The sequence below is a fragment of the Hoplias malabaricus genome, chromosome 3 (genome assembly GCF_029633855.1).
Source record: "Hoplias malabaricus isolate fHopMal1 chromosome 3, fHopMal1.hap1, whole genome shotgun sequence".
NCBI lineage: Eukaryota > Metazoa > Chordata > Actinopteri > Characiformes > Erythrinidae > Hoplias > Hoplias malabaricus.
In genome coordinates, this window is record NC_089802.1 from 34656920 (window position 1) to 34677578 (window position 20659).

Sequence of the window (20659 nt, forward strand, 5' to 3'; positions counted from 1 at the left end):
ATGAACTGCTGAAACCCCTTGTGAGCTTGCTTGGATTTTCTTCATAAAAGTTGTAGATTAGAGCATCTCTTTTGGGCTGTCTTGCACATTACAGGGAGAGGCCGGGTCTAGACGTCTGAGCATGGCCTTGACCCTGAACAGTCGGTATCTGTTATACTTTTGGTTTTCTTCATACTTGTTTGGTCAGTACAAGTCTTTCTGGCTCATAGCAAAATAATAAAATCTGCTCCATGAAGAATGCAAGGCTAATTTTTAAATGGCCTAATCTTCCTGAAGCATAAGGCAATTGTGGAAACAGTTCAACTTGCTGGACTTACTAAAACAATGTGTGAGATTTTTGTGTGTGTTTTGCTGGTCAGACTCAGAGAGACAGCTACAGTGAAAGGAAAAAATATAGGGCTTCATTTCAAACTGCTGTATTTGCATTTGTTACATTAAACTTTGGAAAGAGTAAGTTTTCTAATAAATAGTGTACATATAAGGGAAGGCACATTTGGTTTAATTGGTGGTAAAAGGTGTTATTAGTTTTAATACAGCACTTAAATTTCCTGCATGTGCAAGGCCAACTCCCAACATGAAAACTATCTATCTATCTATCTATCTAACTAAATAATAAATAAATAATCAAACACATCATAAAATCATAAAAAAAATCACGCTTTACCACTTCTCACAAAAATATGATTTTTTTTGTTCCTTCAAACTATAATGAATATTAATATTAATGAGACTCATCAGAACTCTGGCCTTGTGTCAGCAGGAAAAGTGAAAGAAACACATTGAATTTCAGACTCCGACTTAAGTGGGTCAGAGGAACTCACTCCATCTCTCTCCATTCTGTCAAATGAGAAATGAGAAGTAAGGGAGGCACTCCTTCAAAGAAAGAAAGGAAAAGGGAAAAATAGAGATGATTGGGGTGGTCAGGAGTGGAATTTCCAGCAGCAGTGGTCACGCGAGAGATTGGGATGGGAGGCGGGGTGGGGTGGGGGGGAGAGAGAGAGAGAGAGAGAGAGAGAGAGAGAGAGAGAGAGAGAGAGGGAGAGCAAGAGAGAGAGAGAGAGAGAGAGAGAGAGAGAGAGAGAGAGAAAAAGAGAGCTTCTCTGTTTTCTTTCCCAAGTATAGGTTTCAGCCGCTTCGCCACTTTGCTCATACTTTATATGACTTGGAAGCCGCACACTGGCTACTGCAAAGGCGCTCATTTCTTACAAATTGCTTTATAAAACAATGGTAAATCTTTTGTGATCATTTCAGGGCTAAAAGCATATAATTGGGTCTCAGTTTCTGCACAAGCTGCAAGGAAAACCGATGCACTCTTGCCGTTGCTTGTTTTTCTTGGTGGCCCGTGAGTAGGAAGCACGTGTGAAGAGGCCTGGCAGACGTGTAACTCGAGGAGAGAGTGCCTGGACACGGCCGAATAGAACCAGAGCGGTCGGTAACACTCAGCCAAATGGTCCGGGACAATGGTGGGCCTCCAGTTTACACTGCAGCTGGAGGTCACTGCCATGTGTTCCACATCAGCTTGTCAGCATCAGGATCTCAGACAGGGCAACACATGAACGTCAGAAAAATTATCATCACGTTTCATGATATTTTTATCGTTTAAGTCTCTGAGATGTGTTTGTTAGACTTAAACCTGATTTCATCAGTTCCAATGGCACTGAAAAGTCAGGGCTTAACAGTTTAAACTGGATGTTTGACCCTTCTGTTCTGTAATGTACATTTACAACACAGGTGTATGTTTGGGTTTGAGGGATGTTATATTTTAGATCTTTCTAAAATTTCAGATTTGGTTTAACTTTTTATGCTATGGGTATTCTGTCAGGCAGATTCATAAGAAGCTTTCCACCATCATAGACTACAGTTCCACAAATTGTCAATGTAATTAAATAAATAATGAATTAAAATGCTAACAGTTTTAAAACAAGTTAATTCGACTGGAATTCATCAAAATAGTCTAAGCTGAATAGTGAGCCTAGGTAGGCACTGACTACATAGACAGCTGTTTAAATAGACAGCATTCTAACGGTCATCTGTCCTCGTGAGGCAGATTATTGAGACCATTGCGTCACGGCTTGTTCCCGCCCACCACACGCAACCGGTGTTTACTTACCTCAGGGGCTAGCGTTGCCTTAGCTTTTCAGCTTTTTTTTTCTTTTTTGGATTGTAATCTAACGGTTTTTATCACGATTTAATTATTTTTGCTCGGGGAGAAGAGTGAAATAGACAGGAGTCGTTCTACCATTGCATCCTGGGATTGCCTTTCGCGGCTAAGGAAGGATTCAATGCTGCCTTAAAATTCGCCCAAATTAAGATATCTCAGTAGACAGCAGAATGTGGTATCCAAGAACTGGGACAGCCTATGTGTCAGGAGCACGCACTCTGTGACGTAAAATGCTCTCTAGTTAGACACTAGGTTTTGGGACAAAAAACAAACTAAAAGAACTATATATACTAAATATATGTTTTAGGACAGACCTGTTCTGACACAATCTGCCATTTTGTTCTCTTGTTGAAATAGTTTTTAAAGCTATCATCTGTCTTCATCTATATATCTATACTGAGGAGTGCTTGCATGTGAGCATTGCATAAACCAGTGTGAAGCAAACTACAAAATTTGCATGTCAATGAAAGTGAGGTCTGTGATTAAAATCTGACATTGCATTCAGTCTATGGAAATCTTATATTAGACAGGTTCCGATTCATATAGCTATAATCAAATGCAGTTAAAAACCTCTTATAAAGGTCAAATTTGAGAAAATAATATAAATGGTATAAGTAACATACATTCAAGTGGGTGGAAATGTTTGAATGGAACTGTATCTTATCCATTTTATCAAGGTTAAAAGCCAGTGTACCTGTACTGTACTGTAAAGGTACCGCCAGCAGAGGGCAGGACTTCAAACCTCCATACAAAGCTGGATATGGAAACAATTTCTTTCCCCTTTGCTCACAAAGGAATGCATTTGCCTCACATTGTCATGGTCACTGATAAAAGAATTTTCTGTACTGTAATGGACCAGTCTGAGACTAGAGATTCAACTGCATTAATTTTTGTTGAATGTTATTATAAACTGAATGATCACTGGATTCAGAACACCTACCATCTATCTACACTTATTGTCCATTTTATCAGCTCCATTGACCATACAGGAGAACTGTGTACTTCTACAATTACAGACTGTAGTCCACCTGTTTTTCTGCACCCACATTTAACCCTGCTCTTCAATGGTCAGGAGCCCCACAGGGCCATCACCGAGCAGGTATGACTTGGATAATTTTCAGGGCTGCAATGACACTAACGTGGTGGGGGTATGTCAGCGTGTGTTGTGCTGGTGTAAGTGGATCAGACACGGTAGTGCTGCTCGAGTTTTTAAACAGTGTCCACTTATTGTCCACTCTGTTAGACACACCTCCCTTGTTTGTCCACCTTGTAGATTTACATTCAGAGACAGTAGCTCTTCTGTTGGTACAGTTTGTGTTCCGCGTCCTCTTCCTTCATCAGTGGACAATGGATGACGCCCACAGGATGCTGTTGGCCCGATAGTTTTGGGTGGTGTACAAATTCTGAGACCAGCAGTGACACCAAGGGCTTTAATAACTCCAGCAGCCCTGCGCTGTCTGATCCACTGATTATTATACTTATTATAAAGGATAATTAAAAGCATTAATAATCTTCAAAAGAACAAGATTTATTTACCCTGATTCTGGCCCGGGCCGCTTCCACTCCTCCAGGCTGGCCTGCAATCGACACCTTCAGCGATGAAGACAGAAAAGTCACATTACTAAACATACTAAACAACTATTGCTGGGTGCCTCCTGTGGTTAGGTGCTACACCAGGTCCGCAAACTAATTAAATCCCCACATTCAGGGCCACTGAGTCGATGCACGTAACTATCAGATCTGATTTGAACCAAGCCATTATCTAATAAACGGATATGGGTGGAACTCAGAACAAGATAATATGGGGCATCAGCCGATTGACGAAACTGGAAACGGAGATTGGGATGTTTTGCATTCCAAGTGTGAGTTATGCCTTAAAGTACAACATGTGTTGAGATAATGAAATGCTCCACTCCTTAAAAAAAAATTACATAAGTGATATCCCAGCTGCCAAATGCTAAAGCGAGCGCACCACCAGGAGTCTGAGGGGGCTAACTGGTACCACACATTTCTTCATTCTTCATCCCACACTGTCTGGCTCTCATTTGCCCTTAAACAAGTGGTATCCTATCTCTCATGCCATGGTCGGGAAAGAGCTGAGGCATTGCTCAATTTCCACACTCCCCATGTCAACACGTCATAAAATCTGCCTCATTTCAAGTTGCAGGAGTCTCCCTCTATCAGACTCTGAGAAGCTGTAATGACGCTGAGCAGACATCACTTAAGATTTAGTATTTGGGGAATGTATCAAATTGCAATTATATTTTTATTTTTTGGCCAAGAACAACGAAACATTTTCACTGTCAGAAATCCAGATCTCTATTCTTGTCTTTTTTAGACCAAACTTCTAAATACCACTCCTTAATATTTTGTCAAAATTTCATATCAAAAGGACCTACAAAAAAAGTATCCAAAATGATAACTGAAAAAGCCTTACGTGAACATACACTGAAAAACGTTTTCCTATACAATCATTAATGAACAAATATCATATTATTATTATTATTTAAAATGATTATTATAGTCCTGGGGTCCTGTTAGAATATTCTCCCTGTGCCTGCGTGGGTTTGCTCCCACAGTCCAAAGACAAAACCTTTTGAACAAAAAACGTTAAAAGACTGACTGGATATGCAAAAGTGTCTGCAGTTTTGAACGTGTGAGTGACTGGGAGTGGGGCGCCCGGTCCAGGGTGTGTTCCTGTCTTGAGCCCTGTGATTCCGAAGGTTTCATTCTAACCTTTTATTCTAACCCTGACCTTCAAATTTCAACTGATTAAAGCAAACATTTCCGTATTAGGAATAAAATATGTTTTGAACAAAACAAAATAAAGTGAAAAATTACTATTTTATTATTTTACCAGTCTTTCTAACCACTGGTGTAAACATAAATAAAGAACAAAAACATATATGACTAGACCTGGTTGCTCTTCTCGGCCTGGTTGTTGCGGTTGGAGTCTGGGAAGTGAATATGACAGCCTGTATCCTCCATCACCTTCTTGATATTGTTCCCCCCTTTTCCAATGACGTGGGAATGCTCGGTGTGTGAGACGTCCATCTTCAGAGTCACGCGGTTACTCTGCATCAACAGAGCAAAAATGTTACCATAGTAGTGACAACAGGACGTATGTGCAACACAGGCAGACCTTACTGAGGCCTGAGTGACCCAGTCCTGCATCATTAAACCTGTCATGAAGGAGGTGATATAGATCTACGAGTTCCAGGGGTGAGTCATACTTTCCCTTTACAGCCAGTCTTAAGGGGGAGACCTCCCTTGAAAGGCGTTCGAATAATAAAACGATTTCAGTATAACAGTAAAATGTGTGGTCAGAAATAGTACCAGCATCTCAAAGTCTAATTTTGGGCTGTACCTCTCTCCAGAAACATGTCATGACATATTCTTGAACACTAACACTCCGTTACAACTACATAATCATACTGAATCATTTAATACAGTCATAAATAAGGCATGAGCATATGAGGTAACTGGAAAACAGTCACAGATGTTTAGTGTATGTCTCAATATAATTGCATAAATGCTTTAAAATCAACTCAGGGAATACATAATAATAGATTATTTTTTTGTTTTAACAATGTTTTTTGCATTAAACCTTATACTGTTAAAAAGCCTGTTAATTTCCTTTTTAAATGGTGCCACATTTGTAAGGAACATGCATGAACATGGGATGAGCAGTAGAGCTGAGTATGTGGGTTGCAACCATTTTGTATGATGGTGTGGGGCAGCATCTCCCTCACTGGAAAAATGAGGCTTGTCATCATTGGAAGCAATGTCAAAGCAGAGAGATATCTAAATGAAATTCTGCAACCAGTGGCAATCCCATATCCCCACAGTCGGGAACCGAACTCCAGAATTTGGGAGTGGAGAGGATGGAATGACCTACCAGCAGTCCTGACCTCAACCCCATTGAACACTTGTAGGGTGCTACATAATACTACATTTATAAATAATTATTCAATTACAAAGGCTTAAAGGTAGGTAGTATTTTTACCACACAATGTCAGCTTCAAAAGAATTGCGATGCTTCACTGTCCTGAAATAATGGGAATAGGCACTCTGTAGCTGACACTCTTGGCTCAGCACTTTAGAAACAGCACTATGTAACTTTTGGAGAAGAGTTGGAAACTACCCCCACACACTCCCCAACACCTCCAATTGATTTCAGCATAGTGCTGTAAATGTGCACCTGTACTCTGTAACTGTAGGAGCCCAGGAGCCAAAATAACAAATCTTACATAGGCTGCCTTTGCTAACACTCACTTAAAAGGTACACTAATTAATATATTTGCCTTAAATTAAAAAAAAATCATTGCGATGTTTCACAGACTTGTAATAGGGGGAATATAGCATCTGCTGTTGCTAATGTGGGATTCAGCACTTCAGAAAGTCCACTATGTACCTTTTGGAGCAGGGTAGGAAACCCCCTGCTTCTGCCCCATTATCATCATCGTGTCACTGTGACAAACACTGATCTACAAAGTCTGTGGCAATTTATTTATCAAGATTCATGGTGTACAATTTAAGTCAGAAAATTATCCAATTAAGCAGTTTTAGATTTCAGAAACAGCCTAATAAATTTGCATGTCTTTAAAAATTATAAGTGGTGCAGTTTGCAATTACATACCAATACTGAACTGTTTTATAAGCAACTGCAATGATATCAAATTTTTTAGTTATACTTGTCAATACCTATGTACCCAAATTCCTGCGCAAGACAAATCAGAGCATCCCCAGAGTTGGTAATTGTTCTAGCTTCACATTCAAAGCATTTATAAGCTTTAAAAGGGAGAAGCTATATATGACTGCATTGATCACATTAATAACAAACAGCAGTCTACTTACATTAATACTATTATTAAAAAAAAAAAAAGTCACTGATACATTCTGATGAGTCTTGTTTTGCCCATTCATGTAGCTACAGTTTTATGCAAAAGCTTGAATGCCCTAGGATAATTACATGTTTGTTAAAAGGTGAGGGGAAACTATACTAAAACACAAAACATAAAAAGTAATATAAGTTTTGTATAGGCCATATGGTATATGTTGTCCTCCGGTATGTTAATTACAGCAAATACAATGTGTGTGGGGCAGCACGGTGGCGCAGCAGGTAGTGTCGCAGTCACACAGCTCCAGGGGCCTGGAGGTTGTGGGTTCGATTCCTGCTCCGGGTGACTGTCTGTGAGGAGTTGGTGTGTTCTCCCCGTGTCCGCGTGGGTTTCCTCCGGGTGCTCCGGTTTCCTCCCACAGTCTAAAAAAAACACACGTTGCAGGTGGATTGGCGACTCGAAAGTGTCCGTAGGTGTGAGTGTGTGAGTGAATGTGTGTGTGTCTGTGTTGCCCTGTGAAGGACTGGCGTCCCCTCCAGGGTGTATTCCCGCCTTGCGCCCAATGATTCCAGGTAGGCTCTGGACCCCCCGTGACCCTAAATTGGATAAGCGGTTACAGATAATGGATGGATGGATGGACAATGTGTGTGAAAATGTGCAGAGGATTCGTACACCACCCAAATTTTGTACCCATTTTCCAATTAGAAATAAACAAAAACGTATTATTTGATCAAGTTTGACAAAAGCCCAAGCTTGAGCATGATACTGCATAACAAACCGAACTCCTCTTTTAAATAGAAAATATTTTCTTTTTATTTATCCTGTCACAAAGTGATTTTATTTTGTTTGACAAAAATCATTTATCCAGACAAAAGTGTAGATCTCAAGCAATGCTATCTATTTCCAGACCAGTGTCAGCGAGTAACCGAGGGATGAGGAGACCCAGATGTGACAGGGGTCAGAAGCCCTTCTTTTGTTCTGCGACCACACAGACTGCTCTCCAATTGTGATGGAATGTTCTGGAGTTTAGCCCTCCCCTGGGAAAGACGATTTGACCAATGAGAGGCTGTGCTCAGCTTTTCGGCCAATAGAATCACATCTGACTGCTGTGTGCAGGGTCAGTGACTGAGAGATACCTTTCAACTCTGTGTAGAGCAGCTGGGATCACAGAACAACAGAAGGGCAGCCCAAGTGCGTTCTACAGGGATTAGGGCATGTCCCTTTCTACAGATGTGGTATGTTAAACCATGCTGTTAGTGTGAGAATCACCAAGCAATACACTTTACAACTATTATTCTGAAACTTGCAACATCCACAATGTTGATCCAAGTCACTTTATAAATTTCAGAGAATGTTTCCACAGCATTTGCTAGCTTTCTGGTCTGTTTTTGCACGCTGGAAAAGTGTCCGGTGTTTGTATGCTACCCTGGCTCTGTAAATGGGAAAAAAACTGAGTGTATCGGTCTGAAATGGCTCTGGCTTTCTCTCTCTGTGTCTGAGACATGGCAGAGAAACATCATCCGGAGGCCTTCGAATGGTAAAGAGACCTCGGAACTTTGAAAAAATAAGTGAGTAATACTGACTTGCTTTTGCTGTTACAGTTACATTAATTAAGGAGGGACAAATTAAAGTGACCACTAACTGCATGAAAGTAAACGCAGACCGTAAGTGCTACAAATCTAAACAGCTTGAGTTACAAATAAGATTCTGTGGTAATTCAAACAGTGAAAAAAAGTTTACAGACAAGTTAAACTTCAACCAAATACAAGCTACAGCCTCTTACTCAAAAATGCCATTCCACCTTAAAAGATGCAGAGCTCCTGGATGCAAACAAATGTTAGGGGGGAGTGTGTTTTACTGAGACAAACAGTAGTTCTCTAGATTCAACTTCTTTGTCTTTAAGGCATTGAATATTTGAATCAGACCAAAATCCTGACCACAACTGAAACAACTGGTCTTAATAAAACACTATTATTATTATAAATAAAATATATTATTAAAAAGCAGATCCAAACAGCAGTTAAATCTTTAGGCTGCCGCTTGTGAGACACTGCTTATCTGGCACTCACCTTTGTGTCTAATACAGACATAATCTTCTCCTTGGCTTCCTTCACATTGTCCCTTTTCCCACTCACTTTGATGTGTGGATCTGCAAAAGCAAAAGTACAGGTTCATTTTCTACCCCTCGTATTTATTACATCTACATCTTGTGCTCTTGATAAACATTTGATCACACAAAAAATAGTTCCAAGCAATAACTGCTGTATAAGTTCAGCCTGCTGTCTTACTGGAGTGACAAAATGTCTGAAAGTAATTTGGCTTGGAGCTACACGAAGAATGCAGAGCCGCACTTTTAGATAAAAAAGTTTTTTTGCATGTGTGTCATTCCAAACAGCTTTCCTCTAAATTATTTCTTCCCTCCAACACAAATCTCATTGTGTGGCTAAAATCCCGCAGCACTAATTCATTTCCCAAACCTTTCACGCTTCCAAACACAGAAGTGCAGCAGAGAGCCGATGCTTGCTGTGCTGAGGGAGCCTAGCTTGAAGCTAATCCATCCATTAGTGTTAGCAATAGGTTGCGCTGAAAGACCGTTGTTTTCTAGTAGTAGCCTGATGTGAAAACAGTAACAGCGGCAAGCACCAAATTTGACCCGAGAGATGAGTATAAACGTGAGACATTATCCTAACGCCAAAAATGGCCCGTGTTATGCGTGCTGTGGTCACTGAACCCAAGCCTTAAGGAAATTTATAATGATGGCTTTCGGTGCCAGAGGCAATGAGAGGGAAAGCCACTCTATATTACTGTCCGGCGCAGAGGCGGATTCCTCCGCCACAAAAGCCCGCAGAACATCGATTCGCTGCGATTAAGTGGGTGCCGTGGAGGGAAGCTCGGCCCACCGCGGCTCCGAGTACAAGCCACGCACTGGCCCAAAGACAGAGCGTTTACAGTCAGCCGCTACTGACCTTAGTCGCAATGCTTGTAATGCAACCGTTTTGTGCGGTCAGGCTCAAGTGCTCACTCGAGGTTCCTCTGTTTGTTCAGTGGTGTTTGGGTGAAACTTGGGAGAACAGCAGAAATACAATCACATAAGAAGGGGGCAGTTTTGTTTAAGTATTAAGTTGGTAATCCACTTTGGTGTAAAAGTGGTAGGATTACATGAGTGATTAGGAGCTCTCAGTTTCCATTTTCAGCTGACACTCCTCAGCACTCCAGCTTTGACTGGCATGGCCTTGGACTGAGTATAATAAGGCTGCTGGAAAGTGGCTGGTGGTTTTTGCACAGTTGCTGAAACAAAGCATATCTAGACAGTACGCCAAAGACATACTGACGTGTCAAACTCAGCATTAGAAACGACACTTCTATTTATGTCAGTACAAAAAGCATCAGGCAAGGCTGTCATGATCACTACACTGAACTTTATGACTCTATCCAGGCCTGACTGAAAAGACACACTAAGCTAGTTTCCTAATTTTCCTAATATAATTCACAGAAACCCTAACTTGAAATGATTTTATTTTCTTATTTTTGAAAAGAGGCATGCATTTTTAACAATATACTGTCAATCTCTGCTACTGGGAAAAACCAGTTTAGTGATGTTCCTGTTAAAAACCCCCTATGAGATGGAGCACACTTTTCAAATATTAACATAAAGACAGAATGATAAAAACACAAAACAAAATCTATTATGCTAATATACATTTAAAAAAATGATAAAAGCCACTAAACTGTATTTGATTGTAAGCAATAATCAATTTACAAGAAACATGATTGTATCTTGGAACTAATTATATCATATTAATCATATTTAATTTCTTGAAATGTAACAGCTGATTGACTTTGTCTATTGGCTATTTATTTATTTTAACTATTTTGAGTATTATTTCTAAAGAAAATAGGTGTAAGATAATGTAATTGTGCAAAGAAAATTAAAAACAAAACATCCAAAATTGGAAAAAAAATCTTAAAAGATGCAGAGAAATTGAGAGAAAATGGAAGTTGTACAATTTTGCAAGAGCTGCTGTTGCATCAAAACTGTCTCTGAGAGAGAGAGATGAGAGTTGGCTTTGAATGACAGGACAAAATAAAACCCCAGTCTCACTTCAGCTCTTTTTTTCTTCTTCTTCAAGGGTCTGTGCCCATTCTTCTATTGTGAGACCACAGTTCAGTTCTGAAAGGATGGGGAAACTGTCAAATACTCCCCACATCCTAGATCAAAAGAATTCCATTAAATAAGACTCAGTCTTGAAGGATAATTGTCCCTGTGTGTTTGTTTGTTTATTTATTTAAATTAAAATCTGGAGACTAGTCTCTTGCTAAAAACAGAAGCTCTGAAAAAGGCAAATCGTGTACAAACCAAATATGTTTACTCTGTTACTTGTGAGATACTATGTGAGACATAATAACTTAATAGTTATATCGTAGTTTTTCCAGTCTTTGATTAAAACAGTCAGCGTACGTGTACAATCTACAACAATGTTTGTCGTGGTGGTGGTGGGGTGGGGAGGGGAGGGTAGGTGTTGCTATGTGCTGACTGGGATCTGACACAGCTGGAAATTTGCCAACCAGCTCTGAACTCCTTGGATGCCGGATGCAGTACAAGCGCTACCACTGGACTACAGTCTTTAAAAAGAAGGCACATCTGGAGCTGCTAGCACACCTTCAAAACACACTCACACCCCACCACCTCCCACCCCCAACACGCAAGCCATGCACAGCTGGCTTTGATAAGTGTTAATGATGGCATGAAGCACATCTGTCCAAATAAAGTCTACGGAAAGTTTACTCCGGATAATTTGTGATGCGTATTTGGAATGTGAAGAGTAAGTGGACAAAAACGGCAGACTGACAGATTTGTTACATGAAGTAGTTCTTGCACCGTGATTCATTCACTCTGATCTGAATCCAGTCTGTGGTAGATGATGAGCTACTACTCTAAGGGGGCTGTAATTTACCCCAACAGGGGGCGCTGTGTGCTCAATGAAGCATGGTTTAAACGAGCCACATTGTTTTATAGGCTCTCAGCTGGGATGCTTGCAGAGGCCCATGGAGGATTATGTCATGTGAAGGAGAACCTGCTAATCCTCACAGTGCCACCGCTGGCACTTTACAGAGGAAAACAGCAGGGACACACACATGCTGGTTCAACATCTGTGAAGAAAGTAATCGAGAGTGCAGGAGTTAAGCAGGAAGTTCAGAATGCAGTGCACATGCTGAACTAAACATGGGCATTTGGAGCCAGGAAGCATTTTTGAATTCTTTACTTCTAACGAAGAAACCTTTATTTGAAACCTTTATAAGCTCCCAACACCACAGATTCACCCCTTTAATGGTTTCTGGAACACATCACAATCACAACTCTACTTTCGGTTTGATTTCATTGCTGTTCTCTGTCTGTTTGTATTTAATTTGTCACTTGAACTTTTCTGTTTCTCTTCTCAAAAACAAGGAGTTTCAGTTATGTAAAAAAAAAAAAAAAGAATGCAGAGAAATAACAAAATCGAGAAAATATAGGCAAAAGATAGAGATTCTGCTTGCCCACTACTTACTGCTGCAAGCTCTGGGTTGAGGTGAACTGTGGCTCATTCTCATTTAAATTGAATATGCGCTATAGAAGGAGTGAAAAAGATGCTCGTGCTGCTTGATCCTTGTTCTAATTTAACAAAACTATGTAATAAACATTTCATTAAGACTCCAGGGAACTATGTTAACTTGTGAAATAGGGGTATAATGTCATCATTTATTATTGCTTAATGGCTGTTAGGACTGGAAATGTTTTAAACGCTGCACCATAAACATGCCTCTGTAATCCGGTGAGCAGCAGGTTTTCTACAAAAGGAAAAGTCTCGTACGTATTGTCATATTATTTTCTTTCTTGCTGTTAATCTCTTATATTAATATGTTAATCACAGTTCACTCGTTTGGAGCCAACGACAACTTGCACAACAAATATTCACAAAGACATAAAAAACACTCCAAAAAATGTGAGTTCTGCACAGTGTGTGTGTGTGACTGGACCAGATGTTTGTAAGCTTTGGAAAACAGAATGCAGTCACGAACACTGACTGCATCCATCCGTGGTGCTTCAGACACGGAGAAGGGGCAAAATTACTGAGGCAATTGATATAGGACGGTAATGATTATTTCGTCCGAGTGACTCTGACTTTGACAGAGTGCCTGGGTCACCAGCAGGCTGCGCTTGGCGGAGAAGGCAGGAAGCTGCTCTGTTTTTCTACTTCATACTTGGGATTGCTTTGTCGCCATGAAGGCCCAGATGTAGTGGCAGAGGGCTTTTCAAATCTGCTCTTTTTCATGAGTCTGCAAAGTCTGCATGACAACACCCCCTTTGTGTAAGGGACATGATGAGAGAAGGCTCAAGTAAGGTTTTTTGAAGGCCTTGAAGGAAAGAGCAGGCTTTTCTGTGGCCTTCCCAAGAGACTCTGGATGTTTATTGTAGTTGTGCTCTTGTAAATGCCACAAGAACCGGGACACGTGACTTCTGGATACTTACCCTGCATTTAATGACCATGCACTATGTCCCTTGGTAAAGACTTAGAGCACTCTGCTGGGCTAATATGCAATATGAGTACATGTGGGTAAGACCATCTGCGGACTGGTAACGAAAGTGCTGATTATAATCTTACCCTCTGTAAATTTCAAGAGTAAGTGGGTTTTGTACAGGAAAAAAAACCCTAAAAAACCTAACCCAGAAAAAGAACAATGCAGGCTCATTTCCAACCACAGACATACAAAAGAAAATTTCCAACTTCTTTAGCTTTGTCCAGAAGCTACAAGGCTAATTGCACATGTGGCAACGTGCAAAATGTAATTTCAAACAATCACACGTTTGCTTCAAATCATGTTAAAGGAGCAGTCTATAATATATTTACTGTACTCATAAAATGACCAGGGTGTGTCATGAGAGATTAAGGAAGTATGTTCATTTGAAGCACTGGCAACTCTGAGAGCAATGCTGCAGCTTCTTTGAGGAGTGTCCATTCTGGAGAGGAACTTAATTTGTGTTTGGCCTATGATCCCAACCTCTGAGTAAAGACATGTATGTATGGATTAAAGGCCCAGTGGTTTTGTCTTGATTTCAAATGAAGAGAAGAATAGTGGGAGAGGAATGTCTGTACACTCCATGGTTTCTGTTTTATACAAAGAAATGGAGGAATAAAGGCTGTTTCAAAAGCTTTCTTCAGCATTGCATAGTCACCTATTTAAGGTGGAATGGAGAATATGAATGAATATGAAAATAAAACTTGTGAATAAGTAGCCTCCTAGAATTACAATAAGATAACATCCTTATATTGAGGAAAGATTTAAGGTGGAAATGAAAATTAAAAGCTTGTTAAAAAAATATCGCTTTCATTCTGCATTTAATTTGCATGGGCACTGTTTTAAACAAAGAAAGTGAGGAATAAGAGCTGTGTTTCAAAAGTTAGTCCTATTTTCAATCTTGCATTGTCACCGTGTAAAGTGAAAGAGAAAATTAAAAAAATAATAACGTCAATATTAGCCACATAAACTGACCCATTAAGATGGAACTTAAGGTCTAAATGTAAAAATTGTGAATTGTGAAGATTTTAAAATATGCTTTCAAACATAACATTTAAGGTGGAAGTGGAATGCCAAAAATTAAGCTGGTAAATATAGGAAAAAATGCCAGCAGGTTAGTTTTTTAAATTTATTATTATATTTTTGTGGTGCAGCAGGTAGTGTCGCAGTCACACAGCTCCAGGGACCTGGAGGTTGTGGGTTCGAGCCCCACTCCGGGTGACTGTCTGTGAGGAGTGTGGTGTGTTTTCCCTGTGTCCGCGTGGGATTCCTCCGGGTGACTGTCTGGGAGGAGTGTGGTGTGTTCTCTCTGTCTGCATGGGTTTCCTCCGGGTGACTGTCTGGGAGGAGTGTGATTTGTTCTCCCTGTGTCTGCGTGGGTTTCTTCCAGGTGAGCAAAAAAGTGTCTGGTCATCGATTTTATTTTATAGAAGGATCCTTTTTAGGTTCCGTAGACTCCACTGTAATTTCTGTTCGATTACTTGCTTCCATGGCTGCAGCATGCTGTGATTCATACCTGGCAACCAAGGGTGTGGAAATGGTACTTGGATTGGGCAGTGGGCAGGATCAAAGGCAGAAACATAAGGACACTCACCAAAGAAGAATATACTGGCTGTAGCACTGCTGTCACATAAGCCAGTGCTTCAACTCCTGCTCATTTCAGGATTTAGTACAGTAAATATATTAAATATTCTTTAAATCTGTCTAGCCTTCACTTTACATTGGGCATTGTGAAGTTAGTTTCATGTGAGTGCATAAGAACATCATTAAAATCAAGTTCTACATACACAACTATACATTACATACACTATCCTTGGTACATTTTATCCAGCATCACTCTGTACTGTACTCTCCCTTAGCAAACCAGTGACTATGTTCAACATGAGAACATGTTATAAAGGCTGGTGTGACCTGCATCATAAAATTCCAGTGTCTTTGCTGTTGTTGTCACAGCGATGCTTCTTTCTCTGCTCTTTTGTACTCTCATCTTCCACTGTAGCTGAATCAGCTCAAGAAGGAACAAGTTATTCTTCTCGGGAATAAGACAAAGTAAGGTGACAGACTCCACAAAACCCGCACACAAAAAAGACCAAAAGGTCTCTATTAAAAGTTAAGGATGTTAAATTCCTTCTCAGTTAACAGACCCATCCAGTCTAAGGCATACCGGACTGGCCGTGCTCTTGTAGCCTAGTGGGTTGTCATGGAAATCGCTGCTCTGTGATTTGCCATGCAGTACCGGCTGAGGAAAGCTGCAGGACTGGTGTGCACCATAGGCTTGTTTTTCCAGCTGCTGCACCCCTGCTCTAAAGTCCTGTTCTCTTGCTCTCCTGTAAATCAGTGTGAACAAGTAAGCATTGATTTATCTATGGTTTCAAATTGGAAAGACAGAAAGAGAGAGAGAGAGAGAGAGAGAGAGCGAGAGCGCAGGGGTTATCAGACAAGTGTAAAGTAAGCCCCAGGACAAGACAAAAATGAATGGTTATAGTAATTCTGAGCTTAAAATTAATTATCACAATAATTATTATTTTGATTATTGGAAATAAACTGAAAATAAGGACATATTCTTTTAAGGTACCAAAAAATGATAGTGCTGTCAAATTTAAATATGTATTAAATATCATAGCTAACTTTCACTCCTAAGGCCTTATATGATATAGAATGATTTTTATGCATGAAAAAAAAATGCACATCAAGATTTGAAAACAAACACGTGTATATTAACGGTGTCTTTTATGCTGCATTCAAGTGCAAGTTGGTTGGTCGTTTCTGTCATTTTTGTGGGAAGGAAGGAAGGAAGGTAGGTAGGTAGGTAGGAAGGAATGAATGAATGAATAAATAAATTAATAAATAAATAAATGGTTGGTCTCAAGATGTCATGTTGATTTTAGCCGCAGCGGTGCATTATGGGTCCAACGAGTCAAGAACGGGGGATGTGGTACAGCGAAAATTTGAGCTGAGATTAACTTTATGCGAATGAATCTGGCCAACGCAATCAGAAGATAGCTGGTGTTTGCCTGATAGGTGCAAGCACCAACACGTGATTTAATTGAACGACGCAGGGAACACCTCTGTTTACGCCCCCCATGTGGCCAGTTGGAGAGGCCTGATGCGTCTCAGTCAACACATGGAAACAGTGTAAATGCAGAGTTAGAACCTGTTCTAGTTTTTGCGATTGACAGATCTGACTGACCAATCAGAGTGCTGTTGTCATGGTTACAGACCAAACAAATGAGCAAGAAGACAGCGGAGGAACAGCTCGTCATGTTTGTAGCAGAAAACAAAAACCTAAGAACAAGCAACACACTGAATATAAAACTTTGAAGATTAAAGAAAATATAATCCCTTTTAATGAGAGGAACAACATGCAGAAGCAGAGCCTCATACTCCCCCAGCGACCTTCAGAAACACTGCTGAACTCCCAGCGTTGTTCTGGAGAATGGGGGGTTTCAGTGTGTTGTATAGCTGCACTGCTTAAGGTAAAATGATAAATTCATCATGGCTCCTACTCAATGAAACAATTTCTTCTACCTCTTCTTGTGTCTTTCAAAGCGCTGAGACAAAAAACACATCAAACTTGGTGTGAAGGTTCCAATGCGTTAAAAACCGCGTTTACCCATCCTCTCCCTGAAAGTTTTACTCAGCAAATTAAGAGATTCTAATTTTAAAAAATCATCAAAACTGCATTGATTTGTTATAATAAATTTAAAAAGACACTACACATTTATCTCCCTCCCAAAACACAAGGAATTAGTAGTATTTTAACTAAAATTGTTGTGATTAGTTTTTAAATTAATAGGCACTACTAATGTAAATATAATTCTACTGCCTTGATCTTACATTGATTCTGAATATTACATTTAATATTACATTTAACCATCCATTACTGAGGTACAATGCGTATAATCACAATTAATTATTAAGCGTTATTTTCATAATTTTTATTATCATTATTATTATTATTATTAATACTCTACTAACTACACTGTAGCATAATGACAGACTTAGCTGGTTATATTCTTCGTTTCTATCAGTAGTTTGACCTGAGAAAATGGATACCCCTTGTGACTCTCGCCACTGTTGCTTTCGGCTGCTCACCTGGGGCTTTCTGGTCGACACATCTGTTCTGATACCAATCCTGTAAAGCTGCTTTATGACAACATCAGTTCTAAAAAGCGCCATATGAACAAGTTTTGAACATGTGTGCTTCCTAATTTGTAGTGATCTCATTTCATTCAGCATTTAATTTCCTTGTGATACAGTAAGTAGAACGCTGGAAGCTCCTATAGTCAAGAAAAAATTATTACAATTCTTTCATTCCACCTCCATTTCAATTCCAATATATTGTGGTTTAAGGGAATTGTGTGTTTTCAGGGAATCTCTTCACTCACTATAGTTATATTCATTTGTAATTCAATTCCTCAACAAAACATATGAACGTGCTCTTTCAAAAAAAAAAAAAAAAAAAAAAAAAAACCTAGTCCATGTGCCTCGGCTGATGACTCTAAGTGGTCAGCATTCCTTCTGCCCAGTCTTCTTTTTCATCTTAAAAGCAAAACAAGTGTCTGAGTAGTCACTTTGTTATTTTCCATTTTATAGAATGTGGCTTTAAGTGGCTCACTGCCGCGTCAATGTGCTCGAAGAATACCTCAAATATGACTGTGCTGCAGAAACTCAGAATGGGAGGGTTGCAATTATGATCTGCCCGAAAAAGCCCCAGTGTGATCAACCAAAACACAAATAAATAATATTGGGGCACAACTAAGAGCACAAAAATAACATCTAAACAAAATGCAGTATAATATACTCACAAGGGGAGAACATTAAAGTTGTACAAAACTATAAATATAGACCACAGTAGCAAACAATAGTCCATGCAATCTGCTTGGAAACTCTTATTTTCTTCATGTCTTTTTCATATTAAGGCCTGTTGAGTACTAGCTGGAACTTTACAGTGTCAAATGAGGGAAACAGACTGTGCCGAGAGCAAGCTGAGAAGTCCCAGCGTTACCCAGCATCACCTTGGAGTGTGTGCAGAAATGGAATGCATCCTCCTGAGCCACATAAGTGTGCAGTTGGCAGTAGCTCCACTTGAACTGTTATGCCAATATTTCAAATGGACAGCAGATCGTCCTTGTTTTTGTGCTTAAAGAAATGGGACAGATGATGATCACATCTGACTTGATGATTCCGCATCTAATCCAAATGGTGGATACTTGTGCATAGCTGTGGGTGTTGGTCTCCTCCCAGCTGAGACAGATCTGTGGAGACTCAAAGGAGCCTGAAGAACTATCTGCTCTTTATCACGACGGAAGATCCAGACCCCAAACTCAAAGGCTTTTGGCCTTTGGAGAACACATGGAAAGTGCATTCCTATTATTTCTAAAGGCTATGTATATAATGCTACATCTTTGTCTTGATTGTATGTATGTATACACAATACATCATCATGAATGGACTAATAGAAATGCTCAAAAATTACTTGGAATTAAATCTTTTTACATTGATTTCAATTATAGGTACTTTCATTCATTCATTGTCAGCAGCAACCTATCGAGTTCAGGGTTGCGGTTGTTCTACCTGCAATCACTGGGCACAAGGCTGGAACACACCCTAGATGGGGCCACCAGTCCATCACAGGACAACACACACTCACACCTACGGACACTTTAGAGTAGCCAATGCACCTACCAGCGTACGTAGTTTTGGACTGCGGGAGGAAACCGGAGCACCTGGAGGAAAGCCACGTGGACACAGGGAGAACACACCACACTCCTTGCAGACGGTCACACGGACCTCAAACCGACAACCCCAGGTAGCGACACTACCTGTTGCGCCACCATGTCACCTCCAATGAACGTTGGTATTATGGGATGTACATGCAACGATATGCAAAAGCCCCAATTATCTTCATAACATAACATTTCAAATAACACAATTCAGCTTTAAATCTAAAACTTTCAATCCAAACATTCTACACCAAAAAAGATCTCAACCTTTCAATAAGGTAGAAGTCAGTAAAATACCAGAAGAGACTATAATTAATGGTTCCATCTTATTGACAGAACGTGTGAGACCTGTTAAAATCAAAAGGAGCTAAAATTTCATCCACTCTCTTTGCGTACTTCCTGATCAACATCTCATTCCCTTTCAACTGTTAGCACTAATCTTCGGCCATATCAATCATCAGCGGTAAACACTACGCCAATGATGCTGGCCTGGAGAAGGTTTATTTCTTATTTATGCTGGCTTCAGTAACAAGCTTCAACTCTTGTCTTAAATCTAACTAATATAACTCAAATTTCTCATCAAGAATTAAATTATTCAACTTATTTCTAGATGTTCTTGCTCATTTTAAGTCTAAATTTGGTGAAACACTCATATTCGTTATTCCTGTTTCAAGGAATAATGCAGATAATTAAGTCTTTTGCAAGAAATGTTGCTTGAAACCAAACAAAGTTGTCTGTCAAAGGAATAAGAATGTTTTGTTCCTGGGACAATAAGCTGTGAGTTCAGTTACTGGCTTCAAATGAGCCTTGAGGAAACGGCATAGCCCCAGGGGGCCATCCGTGAGCGACGCCGTGCCTTTTGCACCCCATATGTCTGAGGCCCTGCATGTGTTTTCTATCTTTAATTAGCTGGGATGCTTGCGGCATGGAGTCACTACATAACACTGGAAGATTATGTAAGATTTTTTTCGACAGCGCAGCCAATGCCCAGGGCCGGCAGCCAACACAAGCAAGCACGCGCTGGAACTTGAATGGCCTTTGACCCTGACGCGACCCCCTGCGTTGGAGTATGTGAACTTGAATGGCCGCTTTCAGGGCTGAGGAAGCAAATATGAGCCTTGTTTGGACAACATAACCTTCCGTGATCACTAAAGGCACCATGACAAGTGATGGAATAGCTGAGTCATGTCTAAAGTAACAGGGAAATGCATGAGAAGAAGAGTTGTGTGACTGCTGCTTTCATTATTTGCTGTTAAGAGTATATTCTAGTCGTGGTATACAGCAATTCACAGGACTTGAATGTCGAAATATATAACCCCTATAATGCCCCTATATTAGGGCATTAATTTATATGCTCTCTAATAGAAAATTGC

The 20659-nt window shown here is 40.0% G+C and overlaps 1 protein-coding gene across 2 annotated transcripts in view; it reads right to left on the reverse strand.

Annotated features, from left to right (window-relative positions):
- Positions 1-20659, reverse strand: part of LOC136692572 (protein bicaudal C homolog 1-like) — a 91383-nt gene that overhangs the window by 26269 nt on the left and 44455 nt on the right. For both annotated transcript variants that reach the window (XM_066666096.1, XM_066666095.1), the window contains exons 4-6: positions 9072-9151; positions 5078-5236; positions 3698-3751 (exon numbers count right to left, since the gene is read on the reverse strand). In XM_066666096.1, coding sequence (XP_066522193.1) covers positions 3698-3751; positions 5078-5236; positions 9072-9151 — 293 coding nt within the window. The remainder of the gene's footprint in view (positions 1-3697; positions 3752-5077; positions 5237-9071; positions 9152-20659) is intronic.